Genomic DNA, 22413 nt, shown 5'->3' on the forward strand with positions numbered 1-22413 from the left:
AAGCGATTCAGCTGACAGTTACCTGTGCACTTCGTTCATTTAGCTAAACATAACTATCTAATGTCATTTGCCCTTGGATATCCAGGACATCTGCATGGGTCTACAAGGTAACATACAAGGCCTGTAGGAGACCCGTACTGGACTGGCAGCTGGAGCCCAACCAAGCATGCCTGTCATTCCAAACGCATCCTAAGACCTGCCCATAGACATATCGACTGGCACAAAATATCTGTGTGTGGGCAACTGAACTGTGCACCAGACACCTGACTGAGGGGGTCTGAAGTGCTACTTTACTCCTTTATGTATAGATACCTACACATGGGTAGCTAAGCGTAGTTGGCCTTATATCCAAATATTGGCTAGTTTTCTCCCCAGTTGTAACAAGTCTTACCAGTGCTAACTCTACCTCCTGCTTAACTTCTCTGGATTATCTCATTAGTCATGTTGCATATACGTGCCTCTGAATTCTGTAGACAGACATAATTTCACTCAATTTTCTTACTGCCTCTGGTCTCTTCTCACAGTGCACATGACCTGTGCCAATTCACTGTCATGGCTGTATCTCCAAGATTTTTCTTAGGCACATACACCTTAACTTACAGTCTGACCCAGTTACCATTCCTTTGGTGAAGGTTTAAAATGAAATCATTTAAGCTGGTAAGGATGTGAGCAGGGAATGCATGGGAATTTTTGAAGTGAATAGAAAAATGTGAGGGATTACGGACTGTTAGACAAAGACAAACCAGAAGGTTGAGCAAATGTCAGCTCGGTTCCTCTCTCCCCCCTTTATCCCCAAGGGTGGCAGGAAGCTTTCGCAGCTTTCCAGACATATGTCCTCTGGGCTTCTCCAAATGCATTGTTTGTTTAACATTCTCTGGGGATCAGAGAGTGCATGGGACAATGCTCTAATAAGGGCCTCCTCTCTTCTCCCACCAAGCAATTAATGAAACTCATTTCTACCCCGGGCACTTCTCAGTCACAAACGAGCTCTCTTGCTGAATCATCATCATCATAATGTCCTTATTTTTCTGTTGCGTTCTCTGGCATCTGGCATCTTCTCAACATTAATTAGTGTATAAGACCCAATCCAATGCTACTAATATCTGAGGCTGTCCCCGTATCTAGCTTCTCATTTCTGCTGATATCCACCCTTGATAAAAATGGGTCTTACTCCTGTTCTAGCAATTACCTCTGCCCAGCCATACTTCCTCTGTAGTTTGTCTGCTTCCCATACATGGCTGGAGATCGTTAATATGACTTCCACTGCAAAATACCCTCCAGCACACAGCACAGAAAACCTATTATTAATCACACAGGGAAAATCTTCTGAATATCTTTAAAAAACAACAACAAAGCAAGACAAAACCCACCATACCAGGAATTTTAACGGCCTAATGTGAAACTACTGGGGTGAATCAAATGCGATACATGAGTGGGGAATCCCCCCTGCCCATAGCACTGGGATTATGGAGGAGAGAAAATGGTGTAGTGATGCTGTGACTGTCCTTTGTGGAGAGGGCTTTATGATTTCTGCAAACATGCAGGGGACATTAATGCGAGAGGTTATTCTGTGATCTTGATCAGATTATTTCAGATGTTAAGGGGAGGAAAATAACCCTTCTTAAATTAGAAAAAGCAGAGATGAGTATGTCGTGGTTTAACCCCAGCCGGCAACTAAGCACCACACAACTGCTTGCTCACTCCCCCCCAGTGGGATGGGGGAGAGAATCAGAAGAGTAAAAGTGAGAAAACTCATGGGCTGAGATAAAGACAGTTTAATAGGGAAAGCAAAAGCCGCGCACACGAGCTAAGCAGAACAAGAAATTCATTCACTACTTCCCATGGGCAGGCAGGTGTTCAGCCATCTCCAGGAAAGCAGGTTACTTGGGAAGACAAACACCATCATGCATAACAGTTACTTGGGAAGACAAATGCCATCACTCTGAAAGTCCCCCCGTTCCTCCTTCTTCCCCCAGCTTTATGTGAGCATGATGTCATATGGTGTAGAATATCCCTTTGGTCAGCTGGGGTCAGCTGTCCCAGCTGTGTCCCCTCCCAACTTCTTGTGCACCCCCAGCCTACTCGCTGGTGGGGTGGGGTGAGAAGCAGAAAAGGCCTTGACTCTGTGTAAGCACTGCTCAGCAGTGACTAAAACACCCCTGTGTTACCAACGCTGTTTTCAGCACAAACCCGAAACACAGGCCCATACAAGCTACTATGGAAAAAATTAACTCCATCCCAGTCAAAACCAGCACAGAGTCACAGAAGGAGACTGCTGTGCAGTACTGCCAGGTACTTAGCAGTGGTCTAGCACAAGCCTGGAATAGCAGCTAAAGCACCAATGTAGTAGATGTCAGGACGGCAGCTGCTTACTGCTGCAGGAGCAGTTGTGTTGGCTGCTGTTCCTGCAAAACAGTTTCTCTCTAACCCCTGTGCAGGAAGGGCAGACACACAGACCTGTATGTTGTTCAAGACCGCCTTCCTAAATCAGGGGTCTTTTGCTTGTAGTAGGAGGGGCAGCTTTTAAGATCTGTCTGTAGCTGGGCTAAGGAACACTTAGCTTGAAACTGAAGGCCAGACTCAGTAGGTATCAGAACCACATCTGTTTATTGCTGCAGTCAGCAACTGTCTTGCACCCTAATGCGTACACATTAGAGAGGATTTAACTGTTTACTTGCTTAACACAACCAGAATTGGGGAAGACTTAAGAAGCTCCATTAGAAAAAGGACCTCCTAAATCATCATCTGTATTTGGAATCAAACTTGGCTTGGAGTCTTTATCTGGCAGTGCTGAACTATGTGTAATTTATAACCAGTATGCAAGACATTCCAAGGTTTGCCTTCTCCTTGTCTTCTCTTCTCTAGAAGCTCAAAAGACAAACAAGAATTCTGTAGTTCATCTAGGGTATTTTAATTGTAAACAGAAGAGAGGAAAGATGTTTACAGTTGCCTTAGGAGTTTGTGGTGGGAGCTTCTGATGGAACAGTCAGTCAGTAGAGCATCCCATCCCATCCTTGCTCCATTATATAGCATCCTCTGGTAAAAAAGATGATGCTTTCCTTACTCTTAGCACCGCAAAGTCAAGAGTGAAGAGCCATCAGTGAGTTTGGATTTGTATCCTGACCAGATTTAGGAGTTCCAAAGAAGGCATTTGGAAAGCAAGTTTTGCCGTGACAGAGATGTATGTCAGGGACAAAGTTTGAATAGCCATCAGAAAGCAATACTGAAGGAGAGTGAGTTTGCCTGACACATGCTAGTATGTCTAGATTTGCAGAATGTTTTAGGGTAGTGGACATTTGGGAGGGGCTTAAGCAGAAAACAGCTTAGTTTTCCTAGAAGGCACAAGGTATAAAATATTCTATTTTAATTTGCAAGTTTACCAAATTTTAGGCCAATATGTCTGAGAGACAGTTATGATGGAAGGCATGCTTCCATAAACTGACTACCTTCTATGTTACAGTGGAAATTCTGAGCTAAAAGACACTAGTGGTAAAAACCAGACACTGTTAATCTTCACATCCGGTAAAAATGAGGAGTGTGGAGTTGGGGGGAGGCTTGAAATAGTTCTGACTTTGCAGATTACTATTATTTTTAAAATATTTCTTCTCTGAAGGAAAGGAACCAAATCCAGTTTTGTCCCCCAGATAACAACCTCAATCAAGTTATTAGGCAAAGAGGGTTTAGACAGATAAACACTCAGAAATGCTGATAAAGTCCGACATTACTGCTTAAAGCAATACCCTTCTTCCCCAGTTCTGTGAAGGACTGACAGGACAAGGGACTGGCAGGGGTTAATAGCTGTGTGTCTCCTGTGGGTAGCTGTAACCACATCCATTGGAGAGGGCAGGGTGTGCTGCAGGCCAGGAGGCCTTTTGGACTGCATGGTGCTGTATATTTTGGAAATGCCTCTGAAATATGGTCATTTAGTCTCTCTTTTATGTTGTAGTGAGCTCAGCTAAAGGGCAGCTGCTTTTGAGCATCTCCTTCCCTTCCCTCCTCCCATCCCCAGCTCAGGCTGCTTTGCCTCCTGAGAAACTGGAGAGGGGCTTTGGTGGAGTGAAAGGGGGCAGAAGGAGAGAAGGAAAAAAGTTAATAATTCTACACAGACAGTCTATCGGAGATGTTAAGGAAAGAAAGTGGTCTCAGCTGGGCTTCCCCTCAGTGCGTCATGCTTTTCAGCTCCTTTCATGCGAACTTCTCCACACACCACACCCCTGTCACCATCCTGCCATTCTTTAGCCCCCGAGTCGCTCCCTCTTTCTCTCTCTTTTTTTTTTTCCCTCCCTCCACCTCTCCACACATTTCTATCTTTTGTTTTTATTCCCTCCCCTGCTGTTTTCCTTGATAGAAATCTCACTCATGCATTTCCCTTCCGGATTTCTATTGGGTTATTTTGTCCTCTCTCTCTCTGCGCCTTGGTCCCCTTTTCTTTCTCTGCCTCTTGTCCCGGAGTAAAACAGCCGCCTCCCCGCTGGGTCGGGATGACAGTGCCGTTAGCTTTCCCAGTGCCAGCCCTTCCCACATCTGTGCAGCTTTTGTCCCGGGGCAGAGGGGGATTTGGAATGGTCGGTTGGCAGCGCCAGGGAGACTGATGTAAAAATGAGGTCCAAAAAAGAGGGGAAAGGGAATTAGGAGGAGGGCATAGGATGGTTTAAGAGAAGCACAAGTGAAAATAAAATAAAGAAGTGAAGGGCACAGCTCAGGCTGTGTGTGAGTTGGGACATTCCAGCTTCAGAGATAGGCCAGAAAGAATGGAATGAATGAATCCTGGTACCACGTTGTGCTGCTAATCGATTAGCCCCAATATCTGGCCCTTATGTATGACTGGGATGGAATCGGGGCACTCCCATGACATGCTTTATTTGGGCCGGTATCCAGGAGAGCACCCTTCGCACACAGGCGGGATGTACCTGGCACCTCCTCAGGGCTGTACGCAGAGGCTGCCCGCTCAGTCCTCACAACTCAGCTCCTCTGTCCTAGCCTTGCTGTTTCTTCCTGCTCCAGACCCATTTTCTTTCACCCTTGGCTTCCCATCTCTCCGGACCCACTCTGCCCCAGATTCTCCTCCCTCTCGGGTCATATTCTTCTAACTTCTCTCCATCCTTCCTCCTAATGTTTTAACACCTTTTCCCGTTCTCCTCCACTTACCAGGGCAGGTACCTCTATGCCCAATGCAGCCAGCCCAGTCACCCTGTTCCACCTTTGCATCACAACCTTCCTTGTCCCATCCATGAACAGATATAATAGTTTACTTGGCAGTGTCTTTTCTAACACACTGCAGGCCATTTCTGGTTATCTATCACTGGCATGTGGTGTTGCAGCAAGCCATGGAGAATTGCCTCTATTTTTGAGAGGACATGATTTTCTTTTCTCCTGGGACATGTAAGGGAGTCTTCTTGTTCATCTGTTGCGTTTTTTTTCTTTTTAGTTTCTCAGGCATTATTTTTCCTTCCTCTCAACGAGGGACCCTGCTTAGCCCCCTGTATCCTTCTTCATGCTTATGGGAGCTCAGAAGTCGTGAGTGATTCTTCTTTTTGATGGGGAGGATTGAACACATAACTGCCAAGTGAGGAGATGAGGATGTGTGGTGGTAGAGTCAGGGTGCTGTGCTTTAAAAATGGACAGTTGCTAATGAGTTTGGAGAACTGCCATGATAGGTATGCAATGCCCTGTGCACTGGGGACTAAGCATAATACTTTTTTGACCACTCCTTTCTCATGATGACAGAAGATGAAGTGAAGGAGCTACCTGCAGCTCCTGGAGCCGAGGCAGCCGGCTGCCCCGATGATACTGCATGTGAATGTTGTAAAAGGAGTGAGGGAGAGGGACAGGCTGCTCTGATCCATTTTGACACATATTCAGAGTGAAAGGAGTATAGAGAGGTTGTGTGTAGGCCTTTGTAAGCAAGTAGTGTGAAATTCCTCAGTTTCAGGTGAGATTTGCTGTAAGCTCTTGAGGACTCTTGAATTTCAAAGTCAAAGTGTGCTGAAGAGAAATATTCATGCACAGGAAGGAAAATTCCTGTAACGTTTCACTGTTCCCCTTGCTAACTGCCCCATACCATCTGGCACTATGCTCCAGAGCAGTGGAGAGAAGAATAATAAGCCAGGCTGCAAAAGGAAAAGTTTTTCTCGTTTCAAATGCTATCCTAGCCTTTCCATATCACCGTAATTCAGTGATGGAATTTGCTGCTATAAACATCTGCCTGTAGTGAATATCAAGGACAAAAGAACATTAGCATAAATGCATTATTTTGTCCCACTTAACAAAAATCTTTTCTGTTTTTCTTAATCTTACTTTCCTGATCATTGCTAACCAGCAGAGTACAGGATTTGCATATCAATATAAAGACCGCTGGGAATATTCCACCCTGATCTACATTCTGTATAACGCTATTAAATGGAGTAGCACAGGGATGTCATTCAGGACGGAATTTGGCTAATTTCAACTTCCTAATGACATTTTCCCTCTAGTACTAACAATAGATTTTAACTTGCAATATATCAGGGTTTCCAGTGTATCAGCATTTTCAATGCACTGTACTTATGTGAACCACTTAATTGAGCAAGGTGAAGAGTGAGAAAATAAACTCCATGAATATTCATTCCCAGTATAATTTAAAGGCTGCTAGTTGCTGGTGCTGACACTCCAGCAGTGGCTCTGCGTTCAGAATTTTGCTAGTGCAAGGGCTTACACAAGCAAATATTACCTTGAAGACTGGCATATTTGTGCAAACTGAGCTTTCAGTTGGCTTCTTTTACATATTTACACCGGGAATCTTCTCCTGGTAGTCATACTCTTCTAGTCATGCAGAAAAATGCTATATGACATACCTGACTGTCTTTTGCAGGTCCATCTGAATTACTGGACATGACAGACAGTGAAACGTAAGTACAGCCTACCCTGCCCTTCACATTATGTGCATTAACCTAGCAGACTTCTCTTGTTTTTCAAGTGCAAACTTTCAAATAAAAAAGCTGGTAAAATGGCACATCTCTTAAAAAACAAACAGACAAACAAAACTCCCCCCAAGCCCAACCAACCACCTCATATGTGGTTTTCTGGCCTAAAACAAATGTTTCTTGAACTCCAAAAAGGACTTCCTCTCTATTTCTTCCTATGCCTCCTTAATCTTTCTAGAGGAATACAAGTCCTGCATTGTGCTTTGATGTTTCCAGAATCCAGTTACTGAGGAAGCAACCTGGAGGGAAAATTCCAGAAATCAGGAAATTACTTTTCTTGCTCTACGCCTTTTCTTCAGGCCCTTCTTGATTCATCCAGAGTGCTCTGCCTTAGCTGTCTCAAGTGGCCACAACCTGTGCAGTCAAAGATTTATCTCGAGTAGTTAGAACCTCAATCACCTCTGTTATTATGAAAAAGACGACTTTACTTTCCAATTCCCAACTGCTCTACATCTTGTTGTATAATCAAGGTGTCACAAATAGCATATAAGGGAAGCCTGAATAATCCTCAGAAGTATATGGAATATATGGGAAGCAAAAGTGACCTCTCTCATAGGGGTTAAACCTACCATTCCTCATCCCGCAGTGCCCTAAGCGAGAACTCCAGGAAGGATCTGCACAAGGTGCATGTGTGCAGTCCAGGGGTGATGGAATATGGATGGACTGCCTGTTTCTCTTCATGCAGTAGCATAGCACAGCCACTGAAATAAAGCGCAAGTGAACATGGCTATGAGGGCTTCCCTTTACAAAGGTCCCTCTACCACTAACTCTTGAAAATGGGAGGTTCAAGCCGTAACTGGCAGCATGAATTTGTCTTTTGATCCTCATGGGAAAATCAGATAGTACCCCATTCTGAATCTAGTTCTCATGCAGCAGAGGCAGATTCATTACAAGGTTGCCTATTAATATTTCAACTTGCCCTGTCATGGACTGAGGCTGAAATTCCTTTACGCACTCTCACTTTCTGGGTAGGTAGGTGCAAGATTTGTCCTATTACATGTATTTAGTGTCATTTGTTATTTTGGAGGTTATGTAATGGCCCTACTTGTTGGACGCTAGTATTAAAGACACCTTTTCAACCCACTCAAAGCATACTTTCTTCCTCTTCCTAGGCAAATCTAGATGGATTTTTTTGACCTTGGTACCACAGTCAGTCTCAGAATCCTGTTACATGTAGCCCCAGTCTGAGTGAGGAGCTTTGCAATAAATCTGTTCCCACTACACAGCCTTCTCTTTTGAAAAGCATGTGTTCAAGCTTCCCCAGTAGCTCACCAGTCCAGCAGTGGAAAGCAAAACCACAGCTTTTGCTCTCATACATCCAAGAGAGCAGGGTATCAGAACCAGGGCAGCAAGTGCACCAGTCATGGCTTTGATGGGCAGGATTTTTCTAGGATGTGTCCAAGAATGAGGTTGAGGAAAGAAATCGCACGAAGAAACAAACACTGCTGCTGTTTTGCCTGCTGTGAAATAAGAAGGTGGCTAGTTTGCCTTTGCAGCAGTTAGCAGAACTGGTGGTTGGATGGAAATGTGACATTCAGTCCTTTGAATGCATAAAACCTGTGCATGTTTCTTTCCCACCCCTCAGAAGTTCTTCGTCTGCTATTTGTGCATTGCAGGCTTTCCTACTGAGTCAAAGGATGTAGATGCTAAGGGAGAGAGTGCACAAGTCTACCTCTGCCAGCAAGAGGGAACCTCGCAGAAATACAGCATCCTTCTCTGTCTGTCCTCTGCACCTCATACTTCGTAAATGTACATTGGTGTGATGTGTCTCACTGCTGGTTTCTGTACTTTGGTCTAGGGGTGAGACAGCATTACATAAGGCAGCCTGCCAGCGCCATCGTGCTGTCTGCCAGCTCCTGGTGGATGCGGGAGCCTCTCTGAGAAAGACAGACTCCAAGGTAACCCAGCCCCATCAACCAGTTATAAAATACTGCAGCCAAGCGAGACCGATCAGCATCCGTCCCTGCTGTGTGCATGATTGAGGCTTCCTCGTGTGTGCCAAGAGCAGCTGTTTTTAAACAAGCTATTTTTATTTAGAAAACTGTATTGATTTAAACAAGTACAAGAGACTTCAGTTCGGTCCCCAACGCGGGTCATCTTCACCACAGTGAGAGCCTGGCCTCAAACTATTCGGTGTGTTGGGTGTGAATGAGGCATCTCCATGGCACAGCAGCATCCTCCTCCTGTGTGGTCAAAAGAGAGGCCTGTGGGCAAGGACCACCTGGGGGAGCCTTGGTTTGTGATTGCATAGCATCTGTGAGGCTTGATTATTGTGGTTGACTTGCTTTGTGAGGATGGCTAACCATTTTCTTTTGCCCTCACTTGCCCCTATGCTCACTGATGTGACAATAACCACAACCCTCTCTTGGTGTAGGCTTGGCTGCGAAAGAAGTCTGGGCAAAATTAAACCCTAGGAATATTCTGTCAATACAACAATCTGATCACTTGGGAACATGGTCCAGAAGCTGCCCCTCTGGCATTTCTGAACATAAGCATCCTATGGTCAGCAGCTGAGAGGTGGTTGGATCTCTGGGCTCCAGAGTCAGCAGCACCTTTGCTGCAGCAAGACAATTAAAAACAATTCCTACCATGTAATACTGCATGGGGTAGCCTACAAGGGGGAGAGAGATCATTGCTTTTTTCAGATGAGAGTACTGTACATTGCAAAAGATAATTTCTTCAACAGCTGAAATCCAGACAAGTGGCTTCTGACTTGTTAATCTTTATCTGCCCAGAAATTCAAGGAGCAGGAGTGTTTTTGTGGACATACATTAACGTGTTTCCAATATTTTTTCATAGTTTAGGATCAAGACTTGTGGTCCAATTTAACAGTACTCTTAAGGTAGCTCAGATAATGGAGTAGCAAATTGATGCACTGCAAAATGATTTGTACTTGAGATAGAATGAGACACATTGAACTCATCTCAAATGTTGGGCGTGTCTCTCTGCACATCCTTAGCAAAGTGTGTAGTCTGTGAAGTGCACTTTTCAAGGGTTAGCTATAGTACTGTGCGTCATATTCATTCCCATAGGGATTGTAGCCCTAGAATGAAAAATCAGTTCCTTCCAGCATGTGAGCCCTTCTGTGTGATGTATCAAATAGCATGTGCTTGCAGAACTGCATGATTTGTCCTAAACCACACACTTTGAAAATCTTCAGAATCTCATGACTCTGATAGAAAAACTTGACGTAACCCCAACTTATACAACAAATAATAAATTCTCCAAATTTGCTTCTGTCCTTCCTGTAGTAATTTCCTGTAGTAATATCCTTCCTGTACTAATCCTGTAGGTCATGCTTTCATCTGTTCTTCTAAATACGATACCACAAGACTTTCTCTTCCTGTTTCTTTATTATAGGGTAAGACCCCTCGTGACAGGGCTCAGCAAGCTGGTGACCCAGATCTGGCCTCCTACCTGGAGAGTCGACAAAACTACCAAATGGTTTCCCACGAGGATCTGGAGACAGCAGTCTGATGTCTGAAAACGTCGAAGAGGATCCTTGGAAATCGCAAAGCTGCACCTGAGGCACTCGGGTATCATGTGAGGAAGAAGCTGATGGAATCAACGTGTCTCTCACTCTCGTGGAAAATACCTGAGGACATGCCACCAGTTTCTAAGGGCTACTGAGTCTTGCCACGGAACGGTTAGGTTCCATAAGTTAGCCCATGATGGATGAGGCGGGACACTCAAAGGTCTGTGGAATCCATGGGCCACGGAAATTTACCTTTATTGCTTCCAGCAAGTAGCATGAACTTCTCCCATGTTCATCTGTACAATTTATTTAAAAAAAAAAAAAAAAGGAAAGAGAAAAGAGGGTGTGAGGGAACCAAACTATGGGGGACATTAAAACACCCAACCAGCCCCTCCTCCATCCCTACAGTTTCCTGCATTCCTTTTATTCTCCCATTCCCCTCACTTCTCATCAGTTAAATAGTACCTGTTATCTCTGTGTTAAGTCTTCACAAATGGTCAGGCAGTAGCAAAAACTTTGAGGAGCTCTGGATGCCCTTAGGAAAAATCCAACAGTTTTACCAGCTGCATTCCCTCCCTTGCCGTCCTCTCGGAAGCTGCGTCCTCAGTGCTCAATCACCGGGGAGTTTTCTCACTTTTGGAGAGGACTCTGCCTATTGCCTTGTTTCCCAGGGTGTGGGGCACAGTTAGATTTACAGCAGTAACAAAACCTAACCTCCTCATTGTTGCTGGGTATACAGTTATGGTATCTTCATGAGACAGTCATTTGTATGGCAAGGAGTTATATGGGATACACCACATTGTATGGCAGAGCAGAAAGTTACCAGTAAGGGTTCTTACGCTACCATTGTGTGTATAATGACCGGCCCAATTCTGCTCAGGTTTCAGGCCTGCCTAAAAGTTGATAGCTACTTTTTACTTTTGAAAAGATGGGGTTTACACTGGGGAGAGATCTGTGCAAGAGGGAGGGGCTTCTGATGGACTGACTGATGGACCCAGTCCCCTTTGCATTATGGCCAGAGGTAGGAAGGAGACCTCGAACATCAGCGGTCAGCCTAGGCTTACCACCATCAACAAATGAGTGAGCACCACCCCGGTTGCATTGGGAATAGGAAAACCTTCTTTGGCTGAACCTGTAAACTACCCGATTCCCCAAGGGAACAAAGTTTCAGAGAGGCTATCCCACTGGAGATGGACAAGCAGCAGCTCTTTGCCTCGTTACTTGCTATAGGCTCGGAAACGTAAAGTTGCTTAGCTGCTGTAAAGGCCAGTCGTGTCTTCTGTACTCGTCTGTTCTCTGTCTTACCTCAAAGATTATAACCACAAAAGAAGAGAAAGCAAACGCACTTACACACAGGCATACACAAAATGTTCACCTTCAGGTTTTCAATCGCTACAGACAACTCAGCTGCCAGAAATAGCAGAGCTTCCACTTCCACTTTGTCTGACCAGTTCCCATGAAGATGCTCACAGCCAACTTTTGGCATAATTCTTGCAATAGATTTTTGAACTTTGCTTTGTTGTTTGTTTTGAAAGATCCACCGGTGTTTGTTTTCATGCGCCTTGCTAGGTGTAGTTCTCTGGTAGATGGTGGTCATCAGGATTACATGCAGTTTGGAAACCATGAAAATAACTCAGGTCATTATTCAGATAAGTTTTTCTTCTTTGGTAGAAGTTGTGGAAATGAAATTAATGCAATTCTTTTCTTTTTCTTTTTTTTTTTTTTAAACAAGAGTAATTGTTGTGGCAGAGAGGGAGGAGCTGAAAAATATATTTTTTATTTTTTTCTGTTTTCAAAAGTTCATTTGATATGAGCAAAATATTTCTTTAGTATTTCTTCCTCTGGAAGGAAACTATATATATTTGTAATCTATAGATCAATGGCGACATGAAATGTATTTTGTCTTATTTTCTGTCTTTACCTTTCTTGTTTAAAAAATAAAATATGAAAGCCAAATTCCTTCCCTTGATAATCATCCAGGGGCTTGTGGCGAAGGTCAGTATGTGTATATATTAGAACAGAATTTGGCAAGTGTTAAAATAAAAAATCAGAGTATAATTTTGGTGTATGTGAAATTTCCCCAAGGAAGATCCTCACGCTGTGGTTTCATGGTAGGCCTTGCATCATTTCCCAGCTGTGAGGAAAGACATGGCTGTAATATTTCTATATATTTGATGAAAAATAAGAATTATATTAGTATCAGTTTTATCTTTTTGCTTTGTTTTACTGAAAGAAAAACAAAGGAAGCTTCAATGACACCAGGGGCTGGGTTCCATCCTGTGCTGAGGCCAGACCGGTGCCTGAGCAGAGGATGGTCAGTGAGCCCATTGCAGCTCCCTGGTCCTTTAGTCCCATGAAGCAGGTGGAGCAGTACAGGCTTGCTCTAATCACAGGTAGCTTCCAGAGGCCACATGTGAATTACGATAAGGGAGCTGGGTCTGCTCCCTCTCTGTGCCCAGTGGTCCTCCCCTCGGTGAGACACCCCTCGTGCCCGGGGGGCGGCTGCAGCAGGGGCTGGCTCTGGAGCAGCTTGGCAGGACAGGCAGATTTCCTGAGCTCCTTTGTGCTATTTGGACTGCTCAAAGGAGCTTAGCGCACGCGAGAGAGTCTGGCTTGCCTTTTTCCCGGGCAGCTGGAGTACGATGCTATGATCAGAGTGAGCCTGTTGTGCCTCTGGAAAGCTGCCCGCGCTGTGTGCTCAGTAGGAGGCAGTTACTGTGGGACGAAAACAAACCCCAGCGCTGGAGATAGGACAGGGGCTGGCTGTATGTCGTGCCTTTAATATTCAAGGCGTCCCAAAGCGCTGCACACATCATGCATTAGATACTGGCGATGTATTGTATTTGTAGATCACAGAGCACGTATACTGTTTTCTGCAACGGCTCGCGCACAGCCAGGAATATCAGAAGTTGGTTCACTGAGGGAAGGAATTTTCAGGCCAGGACACTGCAGGATTATTTCTTACTCCTTTTCAAGTGCCATGGGATTCTGGATTTTGGACAGCCACCAGAAGCAGGCAGACTCTGCAGCAGTTAAAGGTGACACGTACGTATTGAATCTCTTGAGCACTTGGGGTCTAGCTTAGTACAGTATCATTGTGTCTGCATTGTGCAGGGCCCAAATTTTAGTGTGCAGTTGGGAACCCACTTAAATTACATGTAAAACATTTTGATTTACTAAAAGTGTCTGTTCTGTGGCTGTGTCTATTTATATGTGTATATTACTATATATATGTATATTTATAAATATCAGTATGCATATATATAGACCCAGACACACATATGCACACACACTTTTAGAACTGTGCCATTTGAATGACAAAGCACCTAGGGATGCTCAGCTACTGGGGTTGCTGGACTGATGAAATGTCATTTTCTGTTTTAATTTGTTATTAAAGGGGACCCTTTTCAGTAGAACTGAGGAGCTCCTGAATCGTTCCATTGTACTGGTTTTACTATCTCATTTTGGAGTTAAATGGAGGGAAAGAAAATATTTATAATGTTGATAAAATAAACTTACTTTTGTTATTTAATAGCATCAGTTACTCTTATTATTTCATGTTTCAATGCTAGAGATATCTTTATGTGCTATCCAAGACATGACGATGTCATACATTTCTCACTAATTATAGCATCCCTCAATATTGTGAGGTGTGAGGATGAGCGACTTATGTAAGACAGGAGTTCAAGGCAAATTTTGCCCATTACAAAATGGGCCTCAGACTCCAGTGGCTCTTTCACCATTTCACGTGATGGCTTGTCTGTGTTTTAGCACTTTCAGATGCCTGTAGATTATTTTACTGACGTCTGTCACCCTTGCTTTTCCCTAGCAGCAGTAGAATTGTTCAGTCTCAACTCATGGTGCCATAGCCCGGATTCGGACTACATGAGATGTCCCCTGCCACATGAGGACTGTCATACAGAAGCACCATAGACATAAAGAAAATAGAACAAAATTGATGTTTTGTTGCCATTGATCTTCCCAGTTATATTTGCAGAGCTGGTGTTGTTGTGGATGAATAGATGGAGCACATGGTTTTTCTGGTGGTGTGACCATGGGAGGTTGGTTTGAGTAGTACTTAATGGCCTCTTTTGCTCATTTTTGTCTTTGTCTTTGCTGTAACAGTGACACTCATGGTAGTGAAAGTCATTAATACACAACCTCACCTAGAAGGTGGCTATTTTCCTTTCAGCCATCCCAGATGCCTCCTGTTGACCCTTCCAGTGTATCAAAAGCATGTTGAAATGATCTGACTCTGCGCAAAAGCTATGAAATGGGCAAGGTACATTGGTAGCCTTAAGCTTGCTGGGGGTTTAGTAGTAACCAAGAAATGTATGGACATGCTGGGAATTCGGATGCCTTGAAAACACTCCAAGGACAATTCTGTCCTTGCACTCCCTGTACTCCAAGAAGGAAGCATCGTGCTAATCCATTTGAGGTCTGTCATTTTCTTTCCCCCACTTTTTGCTTCTTTTGCACCAGACTAACATCCATGGAGAAGTATTTTATAAGAATGGTGTTTAAGCTTGTTGAAAGAAACATTTCTATCTCCATTATACCTATTCTTTTCCATTCATCAGACATTATTTCCTCTTTATTTTCCTCACTGAATCTGAGCCAAAGTGATATTATTGGCTTCCTAATTAATCTAAAGCATCAAATGTGAGTATCTTCAGTCATTTCAGCAGTCCTGGAAACAGCTTATCATATACCTGTGCCTTTCTGGATACCTGTGAAGCTATAGGACACAGTATTACAGGGTTCACTGTAGTACTCATGTTTTCACTTTGCTTTCTTAACAACAACGTAGGCAACTATTTTTCTTAGTAATGGATAGCTACAGCTTTAAAATCCCATGAGCTGCCTGCCAAAATCTGTTGATTGCAACGACAACTCAGTAATGTGCTAAAAGTGACTTGCTACCATATTGATGAAGACCAGAATTTTATGTGGAGTATGTGTCTTGAGCTTCAGTGCTTTAACTCCCTTTGGAAGTGCAGGATGCAGATCATGGCTGCACTGTGGCAACGCCTCAAGAGGAGTTATAATCCCGCCTGCACCCATCTCTTGGGGCGAACAGAATATATAGAGGGTCAGGGTGCCTCAGCCTTTGCTGAGGAGTTACCGGTGCAGACTGACTGCAGCAGCTTGGCACTTGGCTTGGGCTGCCCAAAAGTAGGCCAAGTACTTGGGCATTTTCTCATGTCTAATTCTATTTAAAAGCTGGCTTGGGAGGGATGGACTACCCAGCAGTCAAAGCAGTGACCGTGGCTAAGTGTACTCCAAGTTGTGCCATGGCACCATGCTTCTCTGGACTGCCTACCTGAGACCCTCTGTAGGTACCAAAGCTCAGGGGCCTCCCTTTCCTTCCCCAGCATGTTTCCAGCACTGCTGCCCACAGTAGTGCCCACAGAGAGTGGCATTCTCTCGTCCCCTGTACATGTCCACTGGAGCAATGGCCCCTGCCCTGGCCAAGTATGGTGCCGTTCCTGCAAAAGGGGAAAATTCCCTCCCTCAGGCCTTGATCACACCATAAATTCATTACATTTGACTTCAGTGATTAGGCAGGCTTAGAGCTGAATAACCTTACTGTATTCAGCCATCAGAGTGCATCTTGACTCCTGCCTTATTTATAAGGTGCCACATTCCAGTCTCAGCTGCAGTTTCTTGTTTCTCAGACTGCTTTTTTTAAAAAAAAAAAAAAAAAAAAGACAATCTATCCTATACAGTACACACGTATCTAGTTACCCAGAGAGTGTGGAAGACAGGCAGCTCGTTTTAAAACCTCGTCATTCTGATGTAGCACGTGATGACTTCTAGAGCCTAAGCAGGAGGATGCCTTGCAACAAAAGCAATTGTTTCAACATAAGCACATCTATAATTCACAAAATAATTTTATGCTTAGCCCTTTAAAAGCAGTCAGCTTATGCTCCTGGATCGCCTACATGGAGGAGATTTTGTGAATCTAAGAAGGCAATGATTCTCTTGACACACACACACATACGAGAAGGTGAATATCCGAGAAAGCAAAAGACATACTTTCTTCAGAAATCTGTTTGTATTATTTTGCCCTTATCAACTAGAAACAGAACCCTGATTTGGGAATGCTATTTCAGAGTTCACTGGTATGCTAACAGCTCCAGCATTCATATACAAAGTACGTAGAAGCTGTAGCCTTTTGACATGCAAGGAATAAGCACTTCTTTTAGCAATATAGTACTACATATGTAATTGCTTCATCTAGAGCCAGCTTCCTTCTGCTGGCAAAGTGTAACACCTGGCTCTTCAATTAGTCCCTGTCTAGGAAGCTGCTTGATGTGTAACCTACCACTCAGCGAAGTGCGTGCAGTGGCAATCCAGTCCTGCGTTATGACAAGTGCTGCAGCAATTATCTAACTACTAATGCATGAATGACAGTAGCAGTTCATTTCTTAGTGTTACACTTTATTTTAATGAGAAAAATGGCCTTCTGGTTCCAACCGACTTAATGACCTTCAATTATCACTTTTTCCTCAGCTTGTGGCCAAGCAGAGGGAGAAGGCAGTCCCTGTTCCTACACGTATTCAGGAATCCAGGACCTGTCTAGGAACTGCAGGAACCAGTTAGGTTTGTAGGTATGGAGAAGAAGTTCAAGAAGCTCTTGAGCTTGATGCAGCAGATATGAGTGATTTCTACTTGGCTAATTAGGCTCTAATAGATAGTCCCACTTTTCTCGGGCTTTTTTTCCTGTATGACATTCACACAAAAAATGAAAGAAGGCAAAATTAGAAAAGCAAAGCTAAGCTGGCCCCTGGGAATGGGGACCCTACAGAATGATTTCCATAAGCATTGCTATTTTCTGGTCAGGGAGTTGCAATGCTAACTACTATCACTGTAATGAGTATTTATGTACCACAATTAGATGTATCCACTTTTAATAAAGTGAGATGGGTGCATTTCTTCTCCAAACTCACTGCTCCCAATATTTATGTCATCCATCCACAGGGCACATTCTGTTCCTGCCCCTGCAGGGATCACCGCACAGGCTGGTGGGGCACACCCTTCTATTTGCAAATCTGGAGGCTTCGCGAAGTGAGGCAAGTCGTGCACTAACACCTGTCCCTGCTCCTTAGCTATACTGGAGGTTTTCCTTCCGAATGGATGGAAACAATGCTGCATCAAAAGAAATTATTGCTATAGGCCACAAAGCAAATAGCTGTCTTCCCTCTCCTGTCCCCTGCTTCAGCCCTTTTCCCAGGACCAGGTTTTTTTTCTTTATCAGAATGGGAAAACTGTTGTTGATGTGCTTGTTTTAATAGGAGATGAGCGCAGTTGTGAGTTGTTTTCTCCCGTGGTCTTGCTGCTATTGTAATAGTGTCCTTATCTCCAAGGCATGTGGGAGCAATACATTCATGTCAAACCGATGAAAAAAGTGAGCTTGCTGGCAGCTAATGGCAGGAAGGAAATGGAACATAATTTTACCTAAATTTGATTTCAAATAATCTTAAATGCTCTTTGCTTTTCTTTCCGTTTTTTTGCTCTGTCCTTTTCAGGCCTTCCTTACTGAAGTCTTTACTCTTCGATGACCTCTTTTTTTCCCTAGCTCATGCTACCTTCATTTTTGACTGGAAAGGTCAAAATCCTGCTCATGTGCTTGCCCCTGGGACACTTCTGCTTGACTAGAGTCACAGGCGATTGGATCTTCTCTGACCATGCCCAGCCATGGGTAGGGAATGTTGAAATTCTGCTGTACTAGGGGTGAATTGGACGTGCAGCACTAAAGGCACCTCTGAGAGTAGCTGTAATGTCTCAGGATTAAGCAGATGGGAAGCATGATGGATTTGGGTATTTCACACCTGAGGGGTTGATTTCGACCTTTTCAGACTTAGTTTTAATATCAATAGGAAAAAAATATTTTTTTTTTTTGTCTGCTCTCATGTTTCTTCCCTTTGCAATTTTCCTGTTAAATAATCTTTGCCTGGGCAAATGTGATTGTGTTGCTCCGTGACGTGCTTGCAAGAAGTGGCAGCTGCTTCCAACTGGTGAGCGAGTGTGCTGGTCTCTCGTGCAAAACGGCTGGCCCTGCTACTGTATGTTTTTCTGCTCAGTATGTATCTCGGAAAAATCACAGGGAGATGGCAGAGGCTTATCAGGTTTTTTTGTTCTGTTTACATGTCACTCCAGAGTGATTCTCCTCCATCTGCCTCCTTTGATCATACAACAGCTTTGGGAGAAAAGAAAATAAGAGGCTGAGCCTTCAAAGCACTGAGCAACTCTTGGGAGCTTTTTCTCACTCTAGCTTACTGCTGCACCTCACAGATCTGGGCAAAGGGAAAGGGAGGGATGCCTTATGTGCAGGAAGATCCAACTATCACCTTACTGGCAAAAGTAATGTCTCTTTGGAGGCTACCTATTCCAGGCACTCCACCATGTGCCAGGCAGATCGTGAAACACATACGGATATCAGTAAGCCTGTAGGAGCTGCCTTCTTTTTTTAAGGGCTCTTCCAAGCTCTTCTTGTTTCTCTTCCTGGTGCTGGGGCAGGGGACAGTCCCAGGATGGGCATTCCTGCCCGTTTCCTCTCAAAGCAACTGGCGTGGGACTGCCCTTTGTAATGGGTGCCATCTATCTGCCGTCACACCATGGGTTGCATATGCTCTGTGTCCTGTAACGCTATTGGAACATGAAATAATCAAGGGTTAAAATCCCTTTCCAAATGGACTTGGGAGCTGCCAGCCTTGCCTGCTGGCCCATCAGGGTGCAGTGCATTGGGGAGGGGAACATGGAATATGAGTGCCAGTGTTTCTCTGTAGAAATCTCTGCAAGGTGAAACGTGCTTTCACAGTGTGAAATGAAGGTTATTTTTATTCTGCCCTTATTATTTTGTGCTGTAAACCCTGTGCCAGTCATTTTGGATGCAGCCAGCTTTTTGGAAGCAGGAGGCTTTTGAAAAATTTTGGGAAGTCTAGCCAATGATATAGCTGAGGACTCGTGTTCTGCGCCTCCCACACAAACCTTCTGGCAGTCCATGGAGGTTTCAGTGTCCTCTCTGAGTCAGTGAGCAGAACATTTTGCTATGAACTACAGGCCTGCCTTTGTGCCACTGTCTGCATAGCTTTCACAACAGCTATGGCTTTGCAGCCTTGCACTGGGAAAAACCCGGATGCATTGTGGGGAAACATGATTCTCCTATGGACACAAATACTCGTCAAGCTGCAAGTGTGTTCTAATGAAAATGCAATGTACGTAAGGACTGAACCTGGTTTATGACACTGTCACTGATAGCTCAGCGGGGATTTATTCTGAGCAAGAACTGACCTGTTGTTTTATTGCAAAACATAAAGGTTATGCAAAAAATGATCACCCTGTTTAATGATATACTTCTGTCTTATGATAGTTTACCAGTCTAATTGTGCGTTACATGGTTGTGTCACAGAATAGGGAAGGCATGTGCTGTGTGTTATAATTCATTAGCACATCTCTCTGGAGGTGCTGTGGTCAAAGGGATAGAGCAGAAGGTAGCAAATCAAGGGGTTGAGTTTTTATTCCTGCCACTGTCATTGAGTCAGTTTTGGTAAGTCATTTAACCTTCCTGTGCCTCAGTTTCCTTATCTGTAAAATGGGGATAATATCATCTCCTCATACACACACAGGTAAGGTGCTTTGTGTTGCGAGGCCAAAAACTGCTATTAACTTTTTTTTTTGTCATGCCTTGTAATGTTGCTCCCATATAGTATCCTGCTTCTTTTGGAACCATTTTTTGAAGGACAGTGGGAGTAGCCCTGTCCCTGTAGCTTTTTAGTTTAGATGGCTTAAATTGCGGTAGTAAAGAGTGCTGGAGGCTGACAACTTTCTAATGAGCTAGTTTGCACTTCTCATGCTTGATTTCCATGTTTGAGCTATCTTGTATTAAAAATTCTAACTCAGGTGATATTTCCAGTCAATGAAAGAATTCAGGTGGTTGCCCTCCCTCCAGAGAATAATATTTTGCTGAATTTTAGAGCAGTTGTATTCCATCATATTTAGTTCATTGAGCACAGAGTGTTTCATTTGGGAGAGCCCATCTCAGAAACACCTCTTTCTGTCACCTCTATCCTATCATTGCAGTGTCACAGTATCTTTTCCAACAGCCCAGAAATCACCACTTGATTTTGTTGATGCAAAAGGTTTCCGGGGAACGAAGCCAAACATCTGAGGGAGCAGACTGGCCTTCACACTAGCATCTCCTCTGGCCACTTGGCAAATGAGAGCTGAAAATTGACAAAGAACGAGGACAACAGTTAGCGAAGAGTTAGGGAGCTGGAGGTGTCTCCTGCAAAAAGGAACAAGACTAAGAAGGAGTCATTGTCACGTGGGATGGAAAGGCTGAGTTTCCATTGGGCTACATAGTGGATATTCACTTGCTGCTTCCTGGAGATGATGGAGGAAGGATAAAGGACAGATCCTGATCTCCTCTGCACTGAATTCACTCACTCCAGGTGAACCAAGGCGTGACAGAGGTCAAAATCTGGACCACTCCATAATATGTTTAGTCCCCTTAGTAGAGCAGTAAAGTCAAAGAACAAATGCTCATATTCAGCCAACATTTCATGGGCATCCAGAGTTCCAGTATTTGTACATATCCTATTATCTGAACCCACATCTGTTCCAGGAGTTGTAATAACATCACAAAGGGCTCTTTTATGCTGCCTGACCCCATGCATAATGCCCCGGGGCTGCGCATCATGAGGCTGCCAGCTGGCAAAAGGAATCCGAGGCATGCAGCAGCACCCATGAAATGAAGCTATATGTTTAACAGAGAATCAGGGTCCAGGTAATCAGCAGTGAAGGGGGATACGGGAAGGGGGAGGGGTTTTTTTGTAACAAAGCGAGAAAGTATTTTCTTCCCTGATTTTCTTGCATTTCCTATTTATACAAAGTATCTTGATCACTGTGTTGCTGAACAAGGAGATTTTAAACCGGGGGAAGGAGGAAATCTGTATACAGTGAAAGAGGTGGTTACTGTTCCTTTTGGACACTTTTTCTGTATTGTGACTTGTGTGGAAATGTACAGAATAAAAGTGAAGAAGCGCATGCCTTGGCTGGGCTGAGTTTCCTTGTGTTATTCGCCAGTGGAGCTGGGTTGCTGCTTCTGGTAGAGTGATAAGACTGGTGTGACTCGAAAGCTGTGAAGACTTAGGGGGAGTGGAGGAAAGGGATGCAAGGGTCAAAATTCTGCGTGTGTGTGTGTGTGTGGTGGAGCAGGGAGTGGATGGGAAAGGAGTGTAGGCCTTTGGATAAGCCAACTTCAAGCCCGTGGTAACAAAAAAGGTTAATGATACCCTAAATATTTCCAGGGAAATCTTCTCAGTCCTTCAGTAAACTCAGATTGTCAGCACAGCATTCAGTGTGTGCAAGAGATCTAGCAGAGATTAGCAGGACTATAACGTAGGCATATAGGTCACCTTAGGGTCTTAGCTATGCATCTCAGGAGTGTTTCTCCAGTGCACTGATTCACCCCCCAATTTAGCTTAGGTTCTCAGTTTAACACTGTTTTAGACTAACCCATGAGCATATAATGGCTCTGTTTGTTTCTGCCCAGCTGTACGTGGTTGAAGAAATTTCTGTCACGGCCATTGCTTGCTTTCTTGTCCTCAGCAGCCGCCCTCCCTGCCTCACTCAGGAGCTTCTGTGCCATTTCTGATACCAAGTTTTTGTGGCCTCTCTCCTGTGCAAGTCGATATTTCCTAACAGTTCCCCTGCCTCTGCTCTCCCATCCTGAAATCTTATTTCTAAATCATTTTGTGATGTTTCCTTTGTCCTGTCTCCCTGGGACAGCGCCTGCTACAAAAACAGCTCCCACGCACGTGGTTCTGGCTCCCCCCGCTCCACTCCAAGCCCTTTGATGCTCACCGCTGCTGCCAGCAGCCAGCTGTGTGCTTGTCTCTTTTAAAGGGTATCTTAAGCCTCCTTTTCCTGCTGTCTCAGACAGCCTAGGAATATTATTATTAATAATAA

General features: G+C 44.2%; 1 protein-coding gene across 4 annotated transcripts in view; it reads left to right on the forward strand.

Annotated features, from left to right (window-relative positions):
* Nucleotides 1-21239, forward strand: part of DGKI (diacylglycerol kinase iota) — a 241745-nt gene extending 220506 nt beyond the window's left edge. For 3 of the 4 annotated variants that reach the window (XM_072872233.1, XM_072872242.1, XM_072872248.1), the window contains 3 exons: nucleotides 6851-6887; nucleotides 8761-8860; nucleotides 10323-21239. In XM_072872233.1, coding sequence (XP_072728334.1) covers nucleotides 6851-6887; nucleotides 8761-8860; nucleotides 10323-10439 — 254 coding nt within the window. In that variant the 3' untranslated portion in view covers nucleotides 10440-21239. The remainder of the gene's footprint in view (nucleotides 1-6850; nucleotides 6888-8760; nucleotides 8861-10322) is intronic. The other variant, XM_072872225.1, reaches the window with a different exon arrangement.
* The last annotated feature ends 1174 nt before the right edge of the window (nucleotides 21240-22413 follow it).

This window comes from Ciconia boyciana, chromosome 1, assembly GCF_034638445.1.
Source record: "Ciconia boyciana chromosome 1, ASM3463844v1, whole genome shotgun sequence".
NCBI classification, from domain to species: domain Eukaryota; kingdom Metazoa; phylum Chordata; class Aves; order Ciconiiformes; family Ciconiidae; genus Ciconia; species Ciconia boyciana.